The sequence below is a fragment of the Salmo salar genome, chromosome ssa07, assembly GCF_905237065.1.
Source record: "Salmo salar chromosome ssa07, Ssal_v3.1, whole genome shotgun sequence".
Taxonomy (NCBI): domain Eukaryota; kingdom Metazoa; phylum Chordata; class Actinopteri; order Salmoniformes; family Salmonidae; genus Salmo; species Salmo salar.
The window spans coordinates 9,630,292-9,641,495 of NC_059448.1; the positions used below are offsets into that span (position 1 = coordinate 9,630,292).

Consider the following 11,204-nt stretch of genomic DNA (forward strand, 5'->3'; position numbering starts at 1 on the left):
TTATCCCTCCTCTACCAAATTGTACAGTTCGCACTATGCATTCGGGCAGGTAGCGTTCTCCTGGCCCCCGCCAAACCCAGATTTGTCCGTCGGACTGCCAGATGGTGAAGTGTAATTCATCCCTCCGCTGCTTCAGAGTCCAATGGTAGGCGAGCTTTACACCACTCCAGCTGACGCTTGGCATTACGCATGGTGAACTTAGGCTTGTGTGCAGCTTCTTGGCCATGGAAACCCATTGCTACTGACAACATTCTATAAACCATAGAGACCAGGCAACACTTCTATTGTATTAGCCAGTGGGAGTTACATTCACAACAACCGTGATGGAGAATGGAGAAAGTGAAGGAGGGCTTAAGAAGGGATAATTGCACATTCCGGTGGCGAGGAGAGCGTCTGTAAACCCTCAACACCCCGGTGTGTTTTGTGTCTGTATCGGAATCTTCAAACAAATGGACTTGTCTATAAAAAAAAACGCTGCAGCGAGCATGCACATCAAATTTTTTAATAAATTATTACATAAAAGTGCAGCAGCACAGCTAGCAACATACAATACATGGCTCTGCCGCAGCGGCAGCGAATAGAGTGGCCTGTTAATTATGGATGAGACATCCGTAAGCAACAGCACTCCTCACACTCTGAGAAACAACCCACTGAATACAGCACTTTAGAAAGCTGTTAGAGACAGTAGCGAAAAGAGAGAGTAAAGGAGAGCGAAAGGGAGGGAGGGATGGAGAGCGGGAAATGAGAGGGGAATAGCAGGAGGGAGAGGGAAATGGAGTAGAGGAAGAGGAGATTAAAAAGAAAAGACAGCAAGAAAAAAGACAGGCGAGGCAAAAGAGCAAAGACATTTGAGAGCATTTGATTTGGAGGAGAGGAGAGTGGGGCAGAGATTGGTTTGGTGCTGAGAGATAGAGGAGGGGAGTGAGAGATGGGTTGGGAGATGAGGAGGCTTTGGAGGGAGAGATGCAGAGGCAGATACTGCGAGAGAGAGAGAGCGTGTGTGTGTGTGTGTGTGTGTGTGTGTGTGTGTGTGTGTGTGTGTGTGTGTGTGTGTGTAAGTAAAAAAGAGACAGGAATGATAAGGGAATAAAACAGAGAGAATGAAAGACAAGAAAAATAGAGGATGAGGAGAGAACGAGAACAAGAGAGACAGACCAAGAAAAACAGAGGATGAGGGGAGAGAACGAGAGAGACAGACCAAAAAAACAGAGGAGTTTGCTGCTTGCCCCATGTAACAGAACCATCAATAATGCATTAGACTGCCATAGAAAACATATGAAACAATGAACAAGTGGTATCTTCCTGGCAAATGCAGATGAAAGGGAACTGACTTCATAATATATTAACCTTGCTTCGCCCCTCTTGGCTCCCCTGGTTGAAAACATTTAAAAAAGAACAATAATGTCAAATTGATTAATTCCTACAGTCCCCTAGAACATGAATGACCCTGTTGTGCTTGCCGTCACGGAGGAATTTTCACATTACAAACGATGGCACTAACAGAGTCAGTGAGAGGAGAGAAGAAGAGAGGGAAACAGAGGTAGGGTTGGAAAGAGGGAGAATGTGTAAAAGATAAAGAGGGAGGTAGAGAGTGATAAAGGAGAAAGAGAAAGAGAGACAGAGAGAGAGAGAGGGAGGAAAGAGGAACAGATGGAGATAAATGAGTCCAGCCTATAGAAGGGACGGAGAGAGTAAAAGAGAGAGCAGGAGGGAGAGGTTTAGGGAAGCCTGATTTCACTGCTGGGTCAGTGAATTGATACAGACACACCAGTGCCCAGGAATGTTAGATGTGACCTCCTGCCCAGATGTTCCTAGTCAAGCTGAATAAGCTGAGTAAAACACGATACCACGGATAACATTCCTTTACACAGCCACTCCTGTGCCTCATTTTCACAACGCCTTCTTTTTATCCTTGCTTTTTCCTCTAATAATAAGAAGAAGGAGTTAGCCGTGTTACAATAAGGGAGAGACTTGAACTGGCAGAGGGGTGTCATAGCTACCCTGCCACATTTTCCGCTGTGATAGAATAACTGCAAACCAGACCCTTATGCAAGCTGTCTACAACACTCAAAACACATGTGTACAGGTCAGCAAATGTGACACCCCAGTCAAACTAAACCGCCTCACAGTACCTGCTCAGTTAAAAGAGAGAGTAAAAGAGCTGGATATGCTTAGGCGGGTGGAAATGATATCCTGGGGTAGGTTACGCATGTCCTCGTTTCATTTTCAATATTACATGCGGAATGGCACTCCAAACCCCAACAGATCAATACAGCTAACTTGACACACATTAGCACCATGAAAGAAACATGACTACTGAGACTAGCCCTGTCAGGAGGCATTACGCTGGAGATAACACTAAGAGAGGGAGAAACATGAGAGACATTTGAAAATAGAATGGAGAAAAATATATATATATATAAATATTGAGTCAATATGTTCTTACCTGTTTGTTGTACTTGTTGATGGTTTGACTGCTGTACTCAGAGCAGTGGTCAGATCCAAGGGAAATGTTATCTCCGGTGCCAACGAAGGTGTTGGCAGGGGGCAGGTCCTGAACAGCCTGATGCTTTTTCCCGGCCGTGGGCGACTGGGGGTGGAGCTGGACCGTGGGCAGTGGCGAGCTGGACTTGTAGTGCCGGGCCAAATCCGGGCTTCCGGGCCCTCCGTTGACGGAGCGGTACCGGCCCATCCCGGGGCTGTCGGACAGCTTCTCATTGACGCCGTCGTAGCGCTGGCCATTGGGCTTGGAGGCCTCGACGGTGACGATGCTGCTATACAACGGCTGTTTGTTCTTCTTGTTCTTCTTGGGCTTCTTGCCCTTGTCATGCTGCTGAGGGGTGAAGAAGTCCTCGTGGTCCTTCTTGCCCGCCTCGTAGCCATTCTTGTTCTTGGGGCGGCAGTAGCGAGCCATGACCACGATGAGGATGATGAGGATTACCGTCATGATGCCCGACACCACGCCGATGACAATGCTCAGCCGCTGCTTGCCCAGGTCGTAGTTGGGGTCACCGGCGATGTTGGTATTGAGCGGAGTGCCCAGGCTCTTAGCCACCTGGGCCTCAACGATAGTGGAGTTGGAGAGGGTCTCGTTGACATAGACGTGCACCAGGGTGGTGGTGCTCTGCGAGGGCTGGCCACTGTCGTTCACCTGGACCACCAGTCTGTGGAGGCCATAGTGTTTCTGCTCCAGCTTCCCAACAAGTGAGATGACCCCGCTGCCCCCGTCGATCTCAAACAGTTTGAAAGGGTTGCCCCCGATGATACTGTAGTTTAGGTCAGCGTTGATCCCTGTGTCGGTATCGGTGGCCATGACGGTTCGTACTACAGTCCTGACATTGCTGGAGGGGGGCAGGAGGGTGTATGAGCTATTGATGGGGAAGGTAACGGTCGGCGGGTTGTCATTCTCGTCCATCACGAAGAGTGACACGGTGGCAGTGGCTGATCTGGGTGGGTCTCCACTGTCCACAGCCTTGACCCGGAAAGTGTAGGTGGTTTTCTGCTCGCGGTCAAACGACATGGTGGAGAAAATGGTTCCTGTGTCGTTCTCAATGGAGAAGATCTCCTCCTCTTCCTCGATGAAGAGGCTCATTTCTGCGTTCTGGCCTTTGTCGGCGTCAATGACGGTCACCATGCCAACAGGGCTGTTGGGTGTAAGGTTCTCTTTGACGTAGAAGGTGAACACATCCTGCATGAATTTAGGCTCATTGTCATTCTTATCAGCCACTAGGACTACCACAGTGGCTGACCCCTGGAGTATGGGCATGCCCTTATCTTTGGCTATCACTTTGAACTGGTACCTCTCTGTTTGTTCTCTGTCCAGAATGGTGTTTACTCTGATGTCCCCGTTGTCGGCATTAATGGAGAATATCCCATTCACAGAGGAATCGAGGGAGTAGGCGATTTCCGCGTTCTTACCACTATCAGCATCGATGGCCTGTACAGTGGTCACCCTCTCACCGGGGGCATTGTTTTCTGGAAAGGACACCTCGACCACGTTCTGGCTAAAGATGGGTGGGTTGTCGTTGAAGTCGCCCACCTTTACGATCAGCGAGTTATTACTGGCCAGGCTAGGGCTTCCTGAGTCCACCGCCACGATGACCACGTTGTACTCCTGTGTGGCCTCGTAGTCCAGTGGCGCTGATGTATGGAGGAAGTATTTCTTCTTATTCATCTCACCCTCGATCTCGCTGGCCGGTTTGAGCTGGAAGGGCACGTCACCCACCACAGTGCAGGTCACGATGCCGTTCTCGCCCTGGTCGCGGTCTGACACCTGGACTAAAGCTATAGGCGTGTCCACCACTACATCCTCAGCCACGTTGGCCACTCCATCCTTCAGGAAGATGCGTCCGATCTTACGAATCTCGATGGCTGGCACGTTGTCGTTCTCATCCTTGATGTTGAGAACCACGGTGGCCTTGTCCATTTTGGGCGGCTGGCCTCGGTCCCTCGCCATCACAGTGAAGCGCAGTTGGCTCACCTCCTCTCGGTCAATACGATGGAGCACGCTCAGCCACCCAGAGCTCTCATCCAGCCTCAATAGCCTACGCACTGACTCTGTGGCTGCACCGAATACATACTCAATCTGACCGTTCACCCCAACGTCCGCGTCAGCTGCTTTCAGCTGCAGGATTGGGGCACCAGGGGAGCTGTTCTCCGGCAGGTCAGCCTCATACACAGCCTTCTCAAAGCGGGGGCTGTTGTCATTCACATCAGTGATCATCACCCTCAGGATGGCCTGGGAAGAGCGTGGGGGGTCGCCTCCATCCCTAACACGCAGGGTGAGCTCATAAGAGTCCCTCTGCTCCCTGTCCAGTGCCCCTTTAATGATGAGCTGCGGCTGCTTCTCCCCGTCTGTTGTGTCAGCAACTTGCAGTTCAAAGACGCTGCTCCTGCCTGCCCCCTCGTCGAATCTCCTGTCCGCCCCGCGCCCCCCTGAGCTTGAGCCCAGGCGCCTGGAGCTCTCCCCGCTGTCTTGAATAAGCTCATATCTCTCAATTCCGTTCCTACCGAAATCTCTGTCGGTGGCCGTGGGCAGGAGATAGAGAGTACCAATCGGCCTGTTCTCCTCCACCGATAGGGTCAGCACGGGAGATGGGAAAGACGGGGTGTTATCATTTATATCTAAAATAATGACTTTCCCCTCGAACAGGTCAACCCAGCTCTGCGCCGGTCCAATTACTGACACTTCAAAATCTATGAAACACTCGTTTTCATCAAATATCATTTGGCACTGCTGTAATTTTTCACGGTCTATCCGCCGTTCATTGGTGGTCAGCTCGCCTGTTATATTATCTATTTTGAAAAAATCAGATCCGGACTCGAGGGTAAATGTCACCTCGCCAGACCCGGCAACGATTCCGAGGTCCACGGCTACGTTCCCTACCCTGACATCCGCGGGTCCCTCCTCAGCCAAGCGATATCGGAGCACTTGCTTGGCAGCAGGCTGATTCAGCAGCTGCAGGATGAGTATACTGTAGCATAAATAGTCCACTGCGCCAGTAGTCCTCATTGTTCCCCGCAATGTAATGAATGGATTTTAAAGCCTTGAATCAAATGAGGATGTCGTTTACTTGCTGGTATAGTGTTTGGAAAACAATAATTTTCGTTCTCGGATTATTTGAAGTCCTCCATTTCAGGAGGTGTGAGACTTCGTCCTCCGGACGTCTTCCAACACGGCTTCGACTGCACTGAATAAGAGCAAGTGCACGGGCTCTCCTCTCCCCCTTTTCCACTGAATTAATGTTTCTTTCCTTCTTTCAATAAAAACTGAGCAAAACACAATCGAAACAGTCCGTTCAGTCCGGTCATATCATATGTCATGAATTCATTAGGAATCCGAATATGTTATGCTTGTAAAGAGAAATGCTATCTTATTTAATTGAAATTTAAAATCAGTCCAAGTCTTTTCAGTTACAAAAAAAATCTTCCAAGATTGATATAGAAATGACGTAAATGGTCAAAATCCTAATTTCCCCGTCCGAAGATATGTCCAATACGGAGTAGTGGCAATGAAATGCCCACACAGATTCCCAAGTTGTGGTGATACAGTAGCCTACTTTACGGAGGGGCTCGTCCTCTTACCTTGAAGCGGCGGAGAAGCAGTGATTGTGTCCAGTTGCCTATCCAAGCAGAATCGAGCGCTCTGATTTATTTACCTCCACTCACTTAAAACAAGCAGTCCGTGTTTTATAGTTCACACAGTTACAGGCAATAGGGAGAAGAATAAATAAAAAATAAACTCTCCAGCACAAAAGCTCTGACCATGAGGGAATAACAAAAATGAAACAAACACGGACAATTGTAATTCCGATGTAGATATTGTGAAATTCCTACGAGAGAATCCTCATACTGTCCCGCATTCTCAATCCAAGCGCCCTTTTCTCACCTGCATAAGCGCCGCGTGCGTTTGCAGCCCCTATCTGCGGCACTGTGAGAGCGATTCACAAATGATATTGCAGTCTCGCGCGCTCTCTCCACCCCCTCCAGTTTATTTCCCCAGCGCACGTAACCAGGTCTGAACCTGATCGGTATATAGGTTTAGTCTGGAGGGTAGCCGAAGAAGTATGTGTTTAAATGAATAGGGAGAGAGGGAGGGAGAGAAAGAAATAAAATGTGGTATTTTTCTTGTTAGTATAAAGGGAAAGATGTGTTCACATACGACCCATTCAAATGGTCTTAGTCAGGGAGCGGAGGTATAGTGAGATGGTTTGGAAAATATACATTCTTCCATGGACCCTTTTACGGAGGGTGGTGTTTCATACATTCGTTGCGTAAATTGCATTATGGCTTATAATGTGCCAATAGCAAATCTTCGATTGCCGCACTTGACATCATGGTGCTTTGGTTATTACACAGGCATATGATGTATTTAGGCCTACAGTAGACGGTGCTATGAAACCCGTAAATCTATTTCTCACTAAAGTTAAGACAGTCGCCGCTCAATTTCGAATGATGGCTCGACTATATCAATGCGCTGCCAGTTCCATTTTCTGTCAAAGCATTTTCATAAACTTTTACGCATGTTTTACGCATGTACGATGCAATATCCAAGTCATATATTTAACCAATTACGCTCCCTCGTCCATGATTTCTACATGATTCTTTTTTTCCCAGGCTAGTATGACCAACCGGGGAGATGTGATTCTGAGTGCAGCGATGTGGTTACTCTCTGTGGTTAATGAATGTGTGTGGTCGCTTAAGGCTTGATTCTCTCCGGAGCAACAAGCTCAGTGTATTCGCTTTCAGCTCTTTATTTTCATCCCGTTTCTTTTGTTACCTATAGTAGTCTCTTATTTCCATGACTGGAGCCGAGACACCTCGGCGGATGGGAAGTCTGTGCCTACGACTCCGCCACTGCGCAACCCACCAGAACTATCCCAATTCAAAATGAGCGTGATTCTGTAATCGGTGTAGTCATCAAGTATTTCATGTCAGATACATGAGTGGATTAACGTCGTAACGTGAAAATATATCAGAATATGCTAGTGAAATTTGCTTTTGCAGTATAGAAGTGGTTCAGATATTCAAAATGGGGTTTGGGACATAAAGTGACATTGAAAGAATACCCTCTGAGGCCATATATCAGCAGCTTATACTATTTTATTTTTATTTAACTAGGCAAGTCAGTTAAGAACAAATTCTTAATTTCAATGACGGCCTACCAGGGAACAGCGGGTTAACTGCCTTGTTCAGGGGCAGAACGACCTTGTCAGCTCAGGAACTCGATCTTGCAACCTTTCGGTTACTAGTCCAACGCTCTAACCACTAGAGTACCTGCCGCCATAGTGAACCCATGGTAGGAGGAAATTTTACCTATACAGTGCCGTCGGAAATTATTCAGACCGCTTGAGAAAGCTCCATTGATTTGTTCCACATTTTGTTACGTTACAGCCTTATTCTAAAAGGTATTAAATAAAAGCAATTCCTCAGCAATCCACACACAATACCCCATAACTACAAAGCAAAAACAGGTTTTTAGAAATGTTAGCAAATGTATGAAAAAATCTAAAACAGAAATACCTTATTTACATAAGTATTCAGACCCTTTGCTTTGACACTCAAAATTGAGCTCAGGTGCATCCTGTTTCCATTGATCATCCTTGAAATGTTTCTACAACTTGATTGGAGTCCACCTGTGGTAAATTCAATTGATTGGACATGATTTGGAAAGGCACACACCTGTCTATATAAGGTCCCACAGTTGACAGTGCATGTCAGAGCAAAAAACCAAGCTATGAGGTTGAAGGAATAGTCCGTAGAGCTCTTAGACAGGATTGTGTCGAGGCACAGATCTGGGGAAGGGTACCAAAAAATGTCTGCAGCATTGAAGGTCCCCAAGAACACAGTGGCCTCCATCATTCTTAAATGGAAGAAGTTTGGAACCACCAAGACTCTTCTTAGAGTTGGCCGCCTGGCAAAACTGAACAATCAGGGGAGAAGGGCCTTGGTCAGGGAGGTGACCAAGAACCTGATGGTCACTCTGACAGATCTCCAGAGTTCCTCTGTAGAGATGGGAGAACCTTCCAGAAGGACAGCCATCTCTGCTTCACTCCAGCAATCAGGCCTTTATGGTAGAGTGGCCAGACGGAAGCCACTCCTCAGTAAAAGGCACATGACAGCCCGCTTGGAGTTTTCCAAAAGGCACCTCAGATTGGGGCGAAGGTCCTAGTCCAACAGGACAATGACCCGAAGCACACAGCCATGGCCCAGCCAGAGCCCAGACTTGAACCCGATTGAACATCTCTGGAGAGACCTGAAAATAGTTGTGTAGCAACGCTCCGCATCCATCCTGTCAGAGCTTGAGAGTATCTGCAGAGAAGAATGGGAAAAACTCCCCAAATACAGGTGTGCCAAGTTTGTACCATCATACCCAAAAAGACTTGAGGCTGTCATCGCTGCCAAAGGTGCTTCAACAAAGTACTAAGTAAAGGGTCTGAATACTTAAGATATGTGATTTTTAAAAAATAGCAAAGATTTCTAAAAACCTGTTTTCACTGTCATTATGGGGTATTGTGTGTAGATTGATGAGGGGGGGGGACTATTTAATACATTTTAGAATAAGGCTGTAACATAACAAAATGTAGAAAAAGTCAAGGGGTCTGAATACTTTCCGAAGACAATATATATTGGAATGCTTAAACAAGTGTAAATCTAAAACACCTTCCGTGATAAGAGATATCATCGATCCCAAAGCGGAATCATGTACATTAATCAACCCTAATACACATGAGTGCGCACGTGCATGTGCATCACGTGAACGCCAGCATTCATAATTACATCCGCGCGTAAAGGGCTTCCTCTTTCTCCCATTTCACATGGGGAGACTAGTGTACTGTATCCTACTGTGCTGTACGTGCGCTGAGGGTGTAGCATCACAATAAAATAAAATGAGAAAGGCAACGGGTCTTTTACTGTTCCAGCTGCATTTTGAAGCTCCTCTGAATTCCTGCAGTGGCCAGCCCAGATCCCTGCTCTTCATCGCCCTCTGTCGTTGGCTAATATTTATGACCACAATGCTCTTGAGGTACAGTAAGGTAGTTTAGGGATCCTTTTTTGATTGACACCTGGGTTATGTATGTTCACATCTTTATTGGACGGGACAACATATATGTTTATTTAAACTATCTGTAGGCTTAGTTGTCATTTTCTCAACCAAGGTCAGGCACAATTCTAACACTTTTTTGTCAAATGTATGTAGTTGATGATTACAAATGCATTCAAAAACAGTACAATAGACCACTAGAGGGTGTCGCCCTATTCAATTGGACAAAACAATTATATATTTGCATATGCATGATTTAGGAAGTTCATTTAAATGATTTCACCATGCAACAATATGCTAATTTGTCCTTTTTTCAAACACTCCATAAGATACTGTAGAACTACAATTTCCATCTCATAGGGTGAGACAGTAGGTGAAAATTTGGTAAACACATGTTTGTTTCTGTGATGAATATTCCAGTTTCTCGTCTGGTTCTCTAAAGGAACACACCCACAGAGTAAATAATGACATAGATGATGACAATCATTAACCATCAACGAAAATAAAATTTTCATGAAATCAGCCTATTCACCAGGAAACATGTGAAAGTTATTTGGAAGAAACATTAACTTCCAAATTTTCCATGATTCATACAGTAAAAATTCATAAATCCATGTGAAATAAACCAGTGAGAAGTTGAACACATATATCTCCTCTCTAAAAATACCCCCATAACTTGTCTTCATTTTTAACTCTATAGGAGGTATGCCTCACTGTGGCGGCCGGCAGAAATATCTTTTGGTTAATAATAAATGTACCAATTGCTTTGAAGTGGGGTTCTGGTTCCTGTGATCCCACAGGCGTCTGTATACATGTGTCTGTTGCTGAGTGACGCTAAGCTAAGGCTGTGGCACCAGGTGTTGGGACTTTACCAAGGCTAACTCGCTCAATTAATGATGGGTTCCACATTCGCTAAACTCCTGCAAGAGAAGAAAACTTTCCTCATTTACATATTGGTGGCACACAGCATAGGCCTTATCAATCAGCTTCAACAACCAGGAGTGTTTAGTTTTGCTCACTGTGCTTTTTCCCCTTTCTGGTACAGTTTTTAACACCCCACAGATTATTTTTGTTCCCATCTTTGAGTTCTCTACCAATGGATGCAGTTCTACCACAGGAGGTTGGTGTCAAGTTAATTGGGGAGGAGGGCCTTGTGGTAATACCTGGAGCGGAATTAGTGGAAGGGTATCAAACACATGGTTCCATTCACTCCATTCCGGCCATTATTATGAGCCATCCTAACCTCAGCAGCCTCCTGTGAGTACAACGACATTGGAGGTTTTTAAAGGGGTGCAAAACTATTAAAGAAGTGCTTGAAAACTTTGACTTTCTTTTACAGTAAAACAGAAGGGCATCAGCTTATCGCTTACCTCTAAAGAAATCTTCACAGACTTAATTATTCTCGCCTCTCGGTCCCATCTCTGTTTCCTGTTCACACACACGTCAGAAAATGTCGGAATCAACCTACCCCATTCATTAACTCTTACTACCTTTATCTCCTATTAATGAAGGTACAGTATCTTCTTCACTTAACGTTATTAAGCCTCACGTCAACCAGATGCATCAAACTCTGTGCGTTCCGACGGAAGTCATTCATTGTCAATGTAGCAGTCCGCGACGCTGCGTTGGGGATGCCAAACTAGGCTGTGGTGCATTCTGT

General features: G+C 46.1%; 1 protein-coding gene across 5 annotated transcripts in view; it reads right to left on the minus strand.

The window, feature by feature from the left end:
• The window catches only part of LOC106608544 (protocadherin-7), a 211,103-nt gene extending 204,635 nt beyond the window's left edge, over positions 1–6,468 (minus strand). For 2 of the 5 annotated variants that reach the window (XM_014206502.2, XM_014206503.2), the window contains exon 1: positions 2,447–6,466. In XM_014206502.2, coding sequence (XP_014061977.2) covers positions 2,447–5,512 — 3,066 coding nt within the window. In that variant the 5' untranslated portion in view covers positions 5,513–6,466. Of the gene's footprint in view, positions 1–2,446 lie in introns of all 5 variants that reach the window. The other 3 variants (XM_014206501.2, XM_014206500.2, XM_014206505.2) reach the window with 3 other exon arrangements.
• Between the last annotated feature and the right edge of the window lie 4,736 nt (positions 6,469–11,204).